The sequence below is a fragment of the Solea solea genome, chromosome 21 (assembly GCF_958295425.1).
Source record: "Solea solea chromosome 21, fSolSol10.1, whole genome shotgun sequence".
Classification (NCBI taxonomy): Eukaryota; Metazoa; Chordata; class Actinopteri; order Pleuronectiformes; family Soleidae; genus Solea; species Solea solea.
The window spans coordinates 2,217,918-2,233,425 of record NC_081154.1 but is presented as its reverse complement, the minus strand read 5'-3'; the positions used below and the strand labels follow the sequence as shown (position 1 = coordinate 2,233,425).

Sequence of the window (15,508 nt, the reverse complement as noted above, 5' to 3'; positions counted from 1 at the left end):
TTTTTTCCCCTTTTCCTGATACATAATCAAGTTTGAACCGATGAGAACCACTGTCAATTCAATTCAATTCAATTTAATTGTATAGCGCCAAATCATAACATACATTATCTTAAGGCACTACTGTAAATAAACACCTTTAACACTTTATTCTGCCCTCAGGTTTTCATGAATGCTGTTCCACAGACACTAAAGTCTCTTTCTAGAAGACCTGAGTGTTGATAGGTTAGGAGCAATACCAGTTTAAAATCCAGTTGTATTATTTTATTACTGGATTAATTAGGAAAGCAGCTCAAGCTCATGATCGCACGCTGCTCCCTGTCTGAGAGAGAGAGAGCGAGAGATACCCCTAGTGTCTGAAATACATTTATAATAACTCAAATTTACTGGATAAATCTGGACAATATGTCAAATTCCGGAGCTCCAAACCTCATCAGCTTGACAACTTTATGTACAAGTCCTGGTATTTAGCCTCTGAAAGCTGTTAGAACCTGTCTCGTTTCAGCTTTCGCAGGTTTAAATACCTGGATTTTTCCTAGAATAAACTAGTCTGAAGATGGCAGAACCACCTGTGATAAAAGAATGGAGAATCAAATTGAATCGTGGATTTTGCAGAATCGTGACCCCCCCCCTTCAGAAATAGCTGTTAATTCCTGAATGAATTGCCTAATGGTTGCAGCCCTGCATGTCATTAAAGGGACACGTTCACTTCACACACATGATTTTACTCAGCATCACTGAGGCAGAGCAGGTTCAAGTCAGACTTGTGAAAACCTGCGTTTTTTTTGAATGCCGCTGTCATACGTCTCACTCGCACTGAGCTTAAACAGCGGCGGTGAGGGCTGAGTGCGTGGGATTACAGCCAACTGTCTGTCTCTCTGTGTGCCTGTTTGTCTGACCTCAGCTGTCATTCAGAGCCGTGTCTTCATCTACAGTCAGAGGGGTCAGAGGTGACAGTGCTCAGATTAGACTCTGGATCCAGCTGAAGGTTCTGACTCCCTGTGTCCGTGCATGTGCTCTACTTAAAGCTCATCCACTTTAAAAGATATTATAGCCGTTAAATCCTCTCTCACACACACACACACACACACAGCTGGTGAAAAGTGGGTCTGCAGCCAGAGTTAAGTGAGCGTGGGATTTTTCACTCTGAGCTCCATGTGTGTCGCTGCTTCTCCTGCACAACTGCGATGAATGAACAGTTCTTTTCTCTCTCTCTTCAGTTACATGCAGGTAGATTCTACTTAGGGCTGAGCAGCTAATTTACTTCATTAATTAAGTAATTAATTAAGGAATTCAATTCAGTTTGTTGTTTAGGCAAATGGATTTCTCCTTAACTTGCCCTTGGGCTTCCGTAGTTCATGATGGTGCAGCACTGCAGCTCGTCTTCCTCAGAGAGACTTAACGAGATGTGCAGTGAAGAGATTGTTCCCTAAAAAACAAAAACAAAAGGCAAAATTCATTCATCTTTCACTCAGGAGCAAAACTTCATCTTTAATTATCTGGAGAATTATTGGGGGCGTCACCATCGCGATTGTAAATCGAATATCTCGGCCACACAGTGTTGTTGTTATAGCCGCTGTAGCACGACTACACGTTAGCTCCTCCCGCTAAACCAAAGCTGCTGCCAACTAATAACATTACATTACATTACATGTCATTTAGCAGACGCTTTTATCCAAAGCGACTTACAATAAGTGCATTTAATAACTAGTAACCATGGCAACTGCTGATTTGCGCGACACATCGACTGAACCCTAACCCCCTCCCGCTTCTCCGAAATCACTGGTGTGGAAATATTTTGTGTTCACCACAGGTTTTTGTCATCAACGTTGACGTAAGGACGTAGATGTAACTACGACAACTCTCTGTTAACACACACAACTCTATTCTCTCTCACTATAGACGTGTTTGTAGCGTCAGACAATTTAAACATTATCGCACTGGAATTTTGCGTGAAAGTCTGGAAAAAGTCTGGAATTTTTAAATCTGTCATATATGATATGATTTCACTACATGGGCACAAACAGTAAATGTGCTGGTGTTGACAGAAAGTACTGAATATGTGTGTTTTCTATTAAACACAACAGGTACAATCTCAACAAAAAAGTCAGTGCGCAAGCATTAAACTACGTAAAGTCAAGGTCTAGAAAAAAAATGTTTTGGATTTTTATTTAGGAAAAGTGTAAGCATTCTGTTTAGAAAAGAAAAGAAACTCTAACGTACAGTTTGAATATCTTCTCAGTTCCTACTCAAAAAAAATCTTTAAATCCCTTTCAAATGTGTGTCAACACAGTTGTTTGTCCTCTCCTCTACTGGACAGTGTGACCTGAGGTCATGTGTTTACGATGACGCAGTGACTCACACTGTAATTGATGTGAGTGGGTTATTGTTGTCGTAGCGTGGCCGTGTTTGGTCTTAAAAGTCGTGGCCGTGTTTCCCTCTGTGCTCGACACTAAACTCGTTTCCTGAATCAGTCATAAAAGGTCACGGATATCTGTGTGTGTGTGTGTTAATAATGTAATTGGTGGAGCACCGCTGCAGATGAACCCCCACCATCACCATCACTAAACCAGATTACCCACAGAACCAGAAGACATTAGTCGTGTTTAAATGTATAAAATGTGCGTTTTTAAGAAGTCACTCTGTAAATGATTCAGCTGGAGGAGGTGGAGGACGATGGCGATGCGTCTCCATTAGCGGCGTCAGGGGCTTTTATTAGTGTGTGCGACTACATCGTCTCATTAGATTAGTAATGAATGAAGATTGTAATCGTGCACACACACAGTTGCAGTCCGGGTATATCTTGATTAGCTAATGCATGGCCTGAGGACAAAAACCCTGACGTTGTCTCCTGCTGCATGCTCTTTATCTTCCTCTGGGCAAGGAAACGGGATCTTCGCCACAGCAGATCATCTGCCTCTATCTTGTCCTCATGAACCTGAGCCGTGGTCTTCCTCTTCATTTACTCCTGCCCGGCAGCTACATCTTCAGCATCTTTTGTCCAAGACAATCACTGTCCCTGCTTTGCAAAACCATCTCAACCTCTTCCGTTATCTCCAAACCGTTCAACCTGAGCTGTTCCTCCAATATTCTCATTTCTTCTCCTGCCCTGGAAATCTCAGCATCTTCAGCTCTGAGATTGTCCTCTAAACTCGCTGTGGATTGTGGGTCAGGCTGTTGAGAGTGTGCAGACGGACCTTTTTATTTGCAAGGAAATAAAAACTTGTCAATAACAACAAGCAACAGAGAAGCACTCAAAAGTTTCATGCCACCGTGGGCTGGTCCTGTGATGCCTGGTGTGCTGCTGTGCTGGAGCATGTGGAGTTCAGCTCACTCTAACCCGTCACAAAAAAGAGCACCAGCGCAAATGCCTTCAAAAACAGCCACTTTTATCGTTTTAAACTACTTTTTCTAATGCAAATTAGAAACGACGTTGTGGATTAATCAAGGACTTATTTCGGCCGTAAAGTGTCCACAAAGCAAAATGATTCAGTTTTAATGATTTATTTGTCGCTTGGAGCAAAGAAACTTGATAATATTCACATTTGAGAAGATGAAAAAAATCAGAGAAACTATGTCAGTTTAATTTTTAGGTCAAAAAAAGGAAGAACAAAACATCGCTTAGGGTTTTTTTTTAACAACAACATGGAAAACATTTTACTGCCTCTAATTGACTTGTAAGCTACATTCCCAACACTACTGCTGAAGTGCTGTCATTTAGCCAGGGGTGAGTAACACTAATTAATGTCTCTATTTCCATACTTTATATCCTCCTCTGTTGTCTATTAAAAGAAAAACCAGGGCCCACAAACCAAATCCCTCAGCTGTTGCTCCTGCTGTTTAACACACCGTGTTTCAGAGATTACATAACTAGGTCAGGAAGTGCTTTTTCCTTTTTCTTCTTTTGACTCATTGTTAATTGGAGTAACGTGTACAACAACACTCAAAACTTCCCTGAACGTGACTCTTTGAGAAAGCTATGGAAGCACAAAGTGGGGGGATGAACGCTTCCCTCCTGAGCATCAGTGACCGTCTTCTTCCTTTAACTGGTGCACATTCACTCCTGCGAGGCGAGATAACGAGATGACTGTTTTATATATATATATTTATATATATATATATATATATGTATGTACGTAGTTTCTCTCCTTTGGCAGCACATAGAGAGGAGGAGAAGACGATACAAGCTCCCTCTGCCTCTGCCTCTAAGCTGGCTTAATGACACGGGACTGCACAGGCTGTGCACGGGAAAATAAAGATGTGAAGTGAGTGTGTGGGAGAATGAAACAGAGATTTTAATAAAGATTGGAAAACAAGAGTGAGGGAGAGAGAGAGAGAGAGAGTCATCCCTGCTTTCCTGCATGTGATTAGGGATTAGAGCTGAGTGAAATCACTAAACTCAGATGTAATTAAAGAAAACTGTTTTTTTTGTTTTTTTTTTTAAATAGAATTCCCCACCTGAGCCAAATAAAGGAGGAGGGAAACACTCTGCAGAGGAATCATTAAGATCCTCCTTTCTCTCTGCAGTTAAAGTGAACGTGCAGGGGAGGCAGAATTGAATAATACTGACCTGATTTTTGTGATATAACTGTTAAAAAACATGTCTTTCATTCATAAATGTAAATTCTCTCTGCGACGAACGTCGGAAAACGTATGTTTAGCGCAATTACGTACTTTTTTTTATCACAATCCTTGAAAATGTTTTACATTTTCTTATTTCTAATCTTTTAACATGAATGAATAATTATGAATTACCTAATGCAGCGTCACTGTGTCACTTCACTGTATGTGAATGGATGAATCTGTCTTTGCATCTCTTTGAGAAATGGATTCAGTGAACATCTCTCTGTTAGTCACATAACTGTCCAAAGGTTTCGGCGGCTTAATAAAAGCGCCGGTGTGTTTAATGCCGACTTTGATGTGGTTTGGACCAGAAACGTAAGAGATATCGGTAACAATGCGAGAAAATGTCACCCATCTGTTAATCTGTTAATCTGTTAATCACACAACTGTCCAATGGTTTTGTTATGCAGGATGCAAACAAGACTTGTATTGCGACTTTACTTTACTCGGCAATAAACCTGAATCTAAATTCTGAATGTGAGCCGTTTTCTTTCCTCTCTCGTGTTTCAGTTCCTGAGGATCTGTCCCTGGAGGAGAGGGACGAGCTGTCCAACATCCGACGCAGGAAGAGAGAGCTGCTGGATGACATTGAGGTGTGTCTTTGCACATATATACAAATTATACACTGGAAAAACACTGGTGTTCTTTTTATGCAAAACTTTCTGTGAAAGGAAGTTAGCAGTTCATTTATTTATAGTGGAAAAAAGGAGATGCTGATTGGTGACTGAGAATAAAAGTCACATGTTTACCTGACGCTTCTGCCTCCATCTTGAAGACGACCTGAAGGTTAAAAACGTAGAAATCTATGCAAATGGAGCAACAGCAGTTCATTTTTTTATCAGCACGTCATATCTATTTGCATGCTGATGTAAGTGATGCAAATGAGCCCACGGTTTATGTTTGTGAGCTTCGCTGAAACCTAAAGACAGAAACTGACCGTGTCGTTCTTCTCCTCTCTCAGAGGTTAAAGTTCGAGATCGCAGAGGTCATGACGGAGATCGAGCAGCTGACGTGCGTTGGAGAAAGGTGAGACACTGAAGTTTATCATGTCATATTTGAATTTTACATGATTTTAAACCTTATTTTTAGACACTGAATGACTTTGTTGATGATTTGTTATTTGTAATTTACACTCTAATGATGATAAAGTTAGTCAGGTGGGGTGACAAAGTCAGAAGAGATCATTTTTATCACTTTACATTTAACAATTACTTGATTATTAATCCATTACGTAATTAATTGTCAACTATTTTGTAAAGTTTTCTGATTTCTCAGCTTCATAAATGTGAATATTATCTGGTTTCTTTGCTCCGTGTAACAAAGAAATCATTATTTCTTTGTTCGGCCCACACCGATCAGCCTTTTTATAACATTTGCATTTATTTCATTGCTATAGAACATGCAACAATCAAACATTCATCACAAAAGTCGTTAAAATAAGCAGTAAAATAATGACTTAACTTAAATAAATGAAGTGTTGGGCCTTGCTGTAAACAATTATGTGACATTGAGATAAGTAGGTCATTCACTTACGGCTGAATTTGCAATAAACTGCAGCTTTTGCAAATCACTAATTCCATTTTTTGTTTAATATCCATGAAGTTCCTAATGAAAAGTCTACATTTGTGTTCCAGTAAAACCTCCCAGAGAAACAAACAGATTGCCATGGGCAGGAAGAAATTCAACATGGATCCAAAGAAGGTACGATTCATTCTTCTCTCTCTCTCTCTCTCTCTGCAGCCTTAAAGAAAACGGGATGAATCACTCACTTAGCGGTGACACTTTGTCCTCCATTGAGATGAACAGCCGTCCTCTTTTTTCTCCGTCTTTTGTCTTCTCCGTCTCCAGGGAATCCAGTTCCTGCTGGAGAACGACCTCCTCCAACACACTCCAGAAGACATCGCACAGTTCCTCTACAAAGGCGAGGGCCTGAACAAGACGGTGATCGGGGACTACTTAGGTGAACGGTGAGTCCCGGACGTTGTTGTCCTCCTCACGTGAGATTTACAGCTCCTCTGTGATTAGAGAGAGAGAGAGAGAGAGAGAGAGAATTACGGGCTGGATTAATTAATTTCAAAACTTCAAACCCTCCCAAACATGAATCTTTGAGGCAGTCGTCAGAGTCCAGCTGCGAATAAAAAGGGTCAGGAAGCTCCTCACATCTCTGTCAAATCCAGGATTATGGAAAGGTTCTAGCGCAGGAATCTGAATCAGAATCTGGTTTATGACCAAGAAGGTTTTCACACAGAATGAATTTGAGTGATTTTGCTGCAAAACAAACTTAGTAACATGAAAAAAGGTTTAAACACTAAGAATAAATACAATTAAATCAGTGCGATCCAACCAACAACAGCTGAAACAAAGTGCTGTACATCGGAGATGAATATAACAATTAAAATATAGAAACATGAGACTTAATAAACCTTAAACAAGTATAAAACAAGTCATACAATAAAAACAATAAAAAACACAAAAACATCGTCTCACTCTGGGTAGAAGAGTAAAATGTGTTTTAAAGTGAATGAAATCACTATGAGGCAAAACAGGAGTCTGGTTATACATTTTGGTCTAAAAGGTGTAAATGTTAAATTAAAGTAAATCCATTTTACAAACAATTCAATGCTTCAGCCTTTAATCAGTCCTTGTATTTGCTGTTCTGTTTCTTTTAAAGAGAGAGTTTTGTTTTAAAAAGGAAGTGATTGTAATATTTCTGTCAAAAGTGATGGATTTTCATTGAGGAAATCCTTTTTTTCCCCTGTTCCTTGACTCACAAGCTCCTCACAAACACGATCTAACCATTAAAAACTAAAAATAGAATTCCCATAATATGAGCAACCATGAGTGACATTTGGCTCACAGCTGTTTTGTGGTGGTGATGAAAGTCAACACATTTGGTGATTTTATTTAGGGTTTTTTCCCTCAAAAACAAGAATTTAAATTCAGTGAAAAACAAACTGATTTAATTGTATGCTTTTCAAAATAAAATGTAGGCATTTAAGAAAAAAAAAAAAGTTTTAGAGAATTAGGTGAATTTATTTAGTTTTTCCTCAAAAACAAGGATTTAAAATTCAGTGTAAAACATATAACTTGAATTGTAAGCATTACAGAGTAAGTTTAAGGTGTTTTAAGACATTATGGTAAAGGTGCTGACTGTGCTGATTGTGACACTGTAGCTGAAACAATGAAGCTTGCACATGCACAAAGAACAAGGGCTTGAATGAAGGTTGGGGGGGGGGGGGGGGCGTGGTGGTGCAGCGGCTCGGGGGACTCCTCTTTATTCATGTGGAATCATCAAAGAGTCGACCTATTCTGCGTTAATCACAGTAAACACGGGCTCGGAGGTTTGCACTCACTCATCATCACTAATTAAGCTTATGCAAGGAGCAGGAACCTGTGGTTAAGAGCTGAGCGCTGTGTGTGTGTGTGTGTTTGGGGGGATGGTGGGATCAGGGGTAACAGTGAGCGAGCGGAAGTATCTAAAAGGAAAACAGATAGAGAGGAAGATGTTTGAGGCTGAGTGAGCTCTTAAATTACACCAGCAGCAGCCATTTTGCATAATTCAGCTCTGTTCAGCACAGACTGTGCGTTCACTGTCGTCACACTCACACACACACACACACACACACACAACATGACGTTAGAACTAGAAATATATAATATTAGTGTTAGTCTGACTAAATCTGGACTTTTAATAAATAGGTAAACACACGTCTGAAACTGCACTGAACTGAGTTTCTCAAGACTCAAGTCAGACTAATACACCCAGAAATTGAGATTGGGAGTCAAATTACTATCCCATGGATTCATTCTGGGGACTCACACAATAAAGCTTCATTTTTGATTTTTGCACAGAATTCTCACTTTTTTGTTTTTTCTCAGAAGTATGACTCAAATCTCAGAATTTGGATTTTTTTATAAAAAATCTCGGAATCAACTGAAACGCAGAATTCTGAGATTAAAGTGGTTGCGAATTAGAGTTTTTTTCTCCTATGTCATCTCTGGGGCTGCGTAAATCTCACAATCCTGATTTTTTTTTTTCTCCGAAATTGACTTTAATCCCAGAATTCTGAGATTAGAGGCTGTGTATTACACTTTAGTTTTTTTTCTCACATGTCTGGGGCTCCGTTATTCTCAGAATCTTGACTTTTTCCTCAGAACTCTGACTTTAATCCCAGAATTCTGAGATTAAAGTGGCTACGAATTAGAGTTTTCTTCCCCCTCATGTCTTGTTTGGAGCTCCTTAAATCTCAGATCCTGAAAAAGCAGCACTTCAATCGTCTCTGGCCATATACGCTTTATAAGCACGTTCAATGTCTTCTCCTTGTTTTTGGTGTGGCACTGTCACAGCGCCACATACAGGCCTGATAATGACACTACAGCATTCAGAGTCAATTTGGGCTGGTTCATGTGGACTGAAACTATGCTGTGTTTATGGAAAACCATTTCAAAATGACCAAGAAAAAGATTGTTTATATTTCCGTGTGGGTGGGGCCAATGCAAAGTGCCTTGAGACTATGTTATAATTTGAATTAAATTGAATTTTCAAACCATTCTCTGCAAAATTTAGAGATGGTTGTGCATTCAAAGTCTCTTCAATCACCTTCCGTCCTCATTCTCAAGCGTATACATTCCTCTGTGATACATTAATCTACAGCAATAACCCTCATAAACCTCACAGGACAGTCACAGACTCTCCGTGGAGGAAGAAAATCCCTCATTCGTCATTCAGATCACACAAGATTGTTATTGCAACACAAGTTTGTTGTTTGTTTCCCTCTCTCTGTTCTCAACGTTTCCACTGCGTCTCTGGACAAAACACAAAACACTAAGTCTGAAAGAAGTCCTGGTTCGATTTACGCAAACAGTTACACGAAACAAAGAGGCGATCCGGGGATGTACGACAAACTCCATCAGAGGAGCGGCGACCGCAGCAGCCGCAGAGCAGCTGTGGATTCTTTCTTCCTCTCAAACAAACCTCTGAAGGTTTTTTGTGTTTCTCATCAGTCAAACACACGGTTTCCTCCCTCGTCTCGTGTTCTGTGTTGGAGACACAGTGCGGCTCTGTCCAGCTGTGTCTATTGAGTCCAGACTCTGTGCTCTGTGTGTGTGAAGGTATGACTCAGGCCACAGACACGGCAGGAATGCTGAAGAGAAGGAATTCAGGTGGAGGAAAATGCTTTCATGGAGGAAATATGTTTTTTCCTCCACCCCTGACTTCTGGCCTCACGCTGCGTTCAGGGGAACCCTGGGGAGGTTTCATTTTCTTTGAGAAACAAAAGTGATAAAAAAGTGTCTGGACACGGAACAATACTGGAAAACTTATTCTTCTGTTTTCTTCCCCACCACCAGAGACGACTTCAACATCAAGGTTCTGCAGGCGTTTGTGGAGCTGCACGAGTTCGCCGATCTCAACCTGGTTCAAGCGCTGAGGTCAGCAGAGTGACTCAAATCTGAAATATTCCCGCCATCTTCGCCCTCACTGACTCACTGACTCCTCCTCCTTCCTCTCTGTGTGTCCGTCTTGTAGGCAGTTCCTGTGGAGCTTCCGTTTACCAGGTGAAGCCCAGAAGATCGACCGGATGATGGAGGCGTTCGCCTCGCGGTACTGTCAGTGCAACCCAGGGGTTTTCCAGTCGACAGGTGAGACACACACAACATACATTATCTCAGGGAACTGATCATCGTGAAGGCAAAAACTTTCACAACATCATAGAGAGAAGAGAAACAGAACCAGACTCAAAGATGTGCGGCTATCTGCTTAGACAGGTTGGGGTGAAAGGGGAAAATGGTGGAGGAGAGAGGAGAGGAAGGGAGACAAAGGACAAGAACACACCACACGTACACACCAGGGCCGCAACAGTTAATAAAAATTGTATCCAAATCACAAATACAGCCTTCTGCTATGTTCAAATTGCAGGAGGCGTAATATTTGTTAAAGCAAAAATATAATTTTGGCTGAATTATTGTCTTGATCTACAGACATCTTTGTTTCTCACAGATCTGCACAAATCATGATCACGAGCTTCAGCTCACTTCCTGATGAAGTGACTCATCCTCTCTGTCTTTTTAAAATTGCGTACCTATATAAGTATTTCCTGTTCCCGTTTCAAAGTAAAAGCACTTTTATTGACTACAGAGGAGCATTTAGAGCATTTAAAAGTTTATTTATGCAGATTTTTTATATTAACCAGTCTGTTACCTTGAATAGAAATACTGCTTTCTATGGATTTAAAAGTCCTACTTTTGGTACACTTTTCAAAACATTATTCCTGTCATTTTCTACTTTCTACTTTAAGTTTTAATGCAGAAATTTAACATTATGATCTTTAACCAACTGACGCATTACAGTAAGTTTTTTTTAAATAGTTTACCCATTATTTTATCAAACTATTTCAACATTGTAATGGTAGTTAGCACTAATGAGTCACAGCAAGAGGGTTATTTTGGAGTTTGCATGTTCTGCCCATGTGTGAGTGTGTGTGTGGGTTTTCTCCAGGAACTATGGTTTTCTCCCACAATCCCACACAAAAAGACTTGAGGGATTGAGGTTAGATTAATTGGCAATTCTCTGGCTGTATCCACACACCTCTTCATTTTTGTTAAAAACAAACACACATTGCATCCACATGATCCATCCACAATGATTGAAAAATGTTTCTTTTAAAGAATAGAATAAATGGAGGTGTAAAACAACACTGATTACACTACAAACCACAATAAAAACACATTCAAATCATTTAAAATAACAGTAAGTTGTAAAAGAAGAGTAAAAATGTCAAACTTTCAGTAAGTCAAACGACATGAAGAAATATCTGTGTAGACTCTCACAGAGAATAAATAAAGATAATCAACTAAAAGTTAAAATAAGAGAATAAAAGTGAGAAAAAGATCAAATAAAGCAGCAGCAGACAGGAAGGTCTCCTGGTTCTGTGTCCTGGTACAGTATGTGTGTCAGTACACAGTACAGTAAGTAAATGCTGCCTGAGGCTCTTTAACTGAGTGATGGCCTGTTTTTTGGTTCTAATGCGTTTCAAATAATCATTAAAACATAAATTACAGTAAGTGAGGCTGGACGAGGATTTCAGTCGACCGCATGAAACCACAGTGAACAACCACCAACTAACATGGAGACATTTATTATTCAGGAGGACGTGACATTCACTAAGTGATTTTGTGTCTCTACAAATACATCAGACTGTCAATTATTCAACAAACCTTTTGTGTTTGTTCAAGATTTATTCAGAATGTGAGTGCTCACATGTTGATTTTTGAGATTCAGTTCATCGATTATCTGCGTAACCCTTTACGTTATAATAATAACGTATAATAATTAATATATCAATATTATATTATTATATCTTAGATTGTCTTATTCTGGTTTTAAAAGCTGTTGCAGAGACTTTTAACCAAATATTATGATGTTCATGACATTACATTAAAAGTACTTGAAATAAAATGTTATATTTATGGACATAAAATGATATAAGAAAATGTAATTCAATTTCAAGCCTCATTATTTGTGTTATAGCAGAAAATGTGCATTTTTGAGGCAATTCTATTGTGTTTTACTCATAAATATCCTTCATTAAACATTAAACAGCCAAAGACATAAATATAATAACAACAATTGGCAAAATTATAATTTATTACCTTTAATTTGACTGTCTCCAATGTGGTACTAATAAAGTCTTATCTTATCTTATTTTATCTTAAATCATTATTTTCTACGCATTGCCACGCATCACGTTTCATGAGAGAGAAACAGCCTGTGTCCACCTTTATATCGAGCTATATCTTGTATATTTGGACCTAGTCTACAAATATTAGATATTAATTGAAAACCTTATGGCTCAGCCTTAATCCAGACGATGAATAAACATGTCTGTGATGCTAATATATCACCATATAGGTGACAAATGATGTGGAATATGAATCTGTGTATAGGGACGTACAGTACAGTACATGTTTTATATTATTATTTGCATTTGGGAGTAAATTTAGATGCTACTGTGTGAAGGGTAACCTAACACATTTAATACTGTATATCCAGTATAAAAGTAGTGTCAGAATCAGACTGTTTTATGGTTAAACGTGCTTCCTCTTCCTGTGTGTGTGTGTGTGTGTGTTTGCGTGTGAGACAGTTGTGGGCAGACGGTCAGCCCAGGAACATGTGTGTAACAGTAACACATCCTACGCCGAGCCCATAAAAAACATAAAACAATCGCGCAGCTCTTTAATTACAGGGGTCACACTCGCCCATTTCCCCTCACCGTAATCATCGACATCATTAATTCTTAAAGACACCGACGTTCTTCTTGCAGTTACCACCCCCATCATCACCTCCTCATGTTCCTCTTTTTTAAAATGTGTGGCAGACATCGAGCTAGAGCAGGACAAAAGTGTGTCAGTGTGAGCAGACAGACAGACAGACAGACAGACAGACAGAGTGGAGTGAATGAATCATTTACAGGCAGCCAGTGGCCCGTGTGAGTCTGAACATTAACACACAGTAGAGTGAGGACGCTCCTGCACCCCCCACCCCGCACACATGCACACACACATTTGGTTGTTTTCTTTGCACAAATGTAGAACAAACAGCCTTGTGTGTACAGTAGTACAGCAGAGATTAATGTATGGAAAATATACACCAAATTATTCAAAAACAAGGCCCTGAAATGCAAGAGATGATAATAAAATCAACATGTATGCAGATGATATCTTATTATTCTGTAGGAACACACATAATTAGAATCAGAAATACCTTATTGTTCCTTGGGGGTGGAAATTGGGTTTCATTACAGCTCCTCCAACTAGAAATAGAAAAATAGTAAAACTGAGACTAAAACACAGAAATATTGTAGCAAAACAACTGTTGTTCCAAAGACAATAATGAAGTCGACATATACGCTGATGATATCCTGTTATATTTACACAAACGTTATACAATAAAACAGTGACTTTTAGCTGGTCTTAAATTGTCTGTTCTAAATATAGAGTATCCTGCATCATATATGAAGTTTAGCTGTGGTAGAAATACAGATAACGTAGCGTAACGTAGCTGTACAGACGGATACAAAGCATGTATTAGTACCAGGTGTAAACCAGGTGTTAATATGCGTCTGTGGCTTGACACACACACACTTTCAAAAACCGATTAATTTCCCTCCTTGTTGCCCTCAGACACCTGCTACGTGCTGTCATTTGCGATCATCATGCTGAACACCAGCCTACACAACCCCAACGTCAGGGACAAGCCCCCCGTGGAGCGCTTTATCTCCATGAACAGAGGCATTAATGAAGGAGGAGATCTGCCAGAGGAGCTTCTCAGGGTAAGGATTTCCCCGTCACGTGTGACTGATCTCTGTGATCGTTCTATTACACCCGCTCCATACCAATAAGCCTTTTTTGTTACCCCCACACACACACACACACACACACACACGCGTTTGATGAATGCGTTTCCTCTCCTCGTCTGCAGAACCTTTACGACAGCATCAAAAACGAGCCCTTCAAAATCCCCGAGGATGATGGGAACGATCTGACGCACACGTTCTTTAACCCCGACAGAGAGGGCTGGCTCCTGAAGCTCGGTATGTGCACTCACTTACAAAAGACACCCTAGATTATGTTAAATTGTATCTATTTTTTTACTGCTGTGTGTGTGTGTGTGACTGGATTATAAATGGAGAATGTGTTCGTTTGTCCAAACCGTGACACATTTACTGGGAATTTATGACGCATCTTTTAAATAAAACCTTTTATTTTGTCAGTGTAAATCACAGATTGAGCCATAAATTCATTCAACAAGATAATCTGGAAACAGCTATGTCACCAGACATGTAAAGCTATGATTGGCTAACATAAAAAAATGGGTGTGAGCATACACACCCATTTTTGCGTCCGTACTTCATCTCATAACCTCTGCTCTTTAAGTGTTTCCCCAACTGTCGTCTTCTTCCTCCTCCTTGTGATTTCAGCGTCTTCTCTGTTCAGACCTGGTGTTAACATCTGTCCTCAGTGATCTAAGTCTAAGTGTGTCTGTGCACATCTGGCATTAAAATGTGTCCTGGATGCGTCTCCTGTGATCACATATGATTCAAATAAACACTGACGTCACTGACTGTTCAATAATCAAGTCCCAAATACGTTAATGATTACATTTTATGGGTGAAGACATGCTGTATGGTTAGGGTGAGGTGAAGGCCTGTGTTAGTTAAGGTTAAGGTTAGAGAAAGGAAATGTCCTACATGTTAATGTCCTCTGAAGACATGGACACCAGACTGTGTATGAGACAGAGAGAGAGAAAAGAGATCAAAACGTTTACAAGTAAATTAACGTATTTTGTGAAACAAGTGTTGACCTGAGGACGTCAGCTGAGGAGGGCGGAGTCTCTAACGCGTCTTTAGGAAAAATGTCCTCACCGAAACAATGTCTCCAAATGTGGTTTCTGTGATCGGATTAGAGGATTTATTTCATTCATTTATAGTGCGTTGCATTTACATTGGAAGACAGAAGTCGGAACTTGAACAGCGTTTACCACATTCCAGGACGCAAAGGTAACTCGGGGGCTAGCTACACGGTATCTCGCAGTCACAAACATCGTCTCGACTTATTTAATATCAAACAAATACGACAAAAGTGCAGTTCGCAGTAAAAGTAGCAGAGTTTTTTTCACTACTGTGAAAATGTGGGGCGTTATTGGAGTTGGAAATCCAACTTCAGTTAAAGGAACGCCCACTTAACTCGGAAATTCCGACTTCGTACGACAACTGGAACTCCGGCCGTGTTGGGATCACAGAGGACGGATGTTAAAAACCAGGTGTGAACGGGGTCTAAGTCTCTCTGTCATGGTGAATTTTGTTGCTTGCTGTCTTTATTTTTTTGTTCC

General features: G+C 39.7%; 1 protein-coding gene and 1 long non-coding RNA gene across 2 annotated transcripts in view; one reads left to right on the top strand and one right to left on the bottom strand.

Annotated features, from left to right (window-relative positions):
• Positions 1-15,508, top strand: part of cyth3a (cytohesin 3a) — a 35,269-nt gene that overhangs the window by 9,488 nt on the left and 10,273 nt on the right. The window contains exons 2-9 of the mRNA XM_058620777.1: positions 5,131-5,213; positions 5,582-5,646; positions 6,255-6,321; positions 6,469-6,587; positions 9,970-10,050; positions 10,148-10,260; positions 13,801-13,949; positions 14,099-14,210. Of these exons, the coding sequence (XP_058476760.1) occupies positions 5,131-5,213; positions 5,582-5,646; positions 6,255-6,321; positions 6,469-6,587; positions 9,970-10,050; positions 10,148-10,260; positions 13,801-13,949; positions 14,099-14,210 (789 nt within the window). The remainder of the gene's footprint in view (positions 1-5,130; positions 5,214-5,581; positions 5,647-6,254; positions 6,322-6,468; positions 6,588-9,969; positions 10,051-10,147; positions 10,261-13,800; positions 13,950-14,098; positions 14,211-15,508) is intronic.
• LOC131448383 (uncharacterized) lies at positions 1,342-13,464 on the bottom strand. Its single transcript, XR_009234195.1, has 3 exons — positions 13,382-13,464; positions 6,390-6,635; positions 1,342-1,426 (listed from the first exon to the last, which is right to left on the bottom strand). It is a non-coding gene; the product is annotated as an uncharacterized LOC131448383 (long non-coding RNA).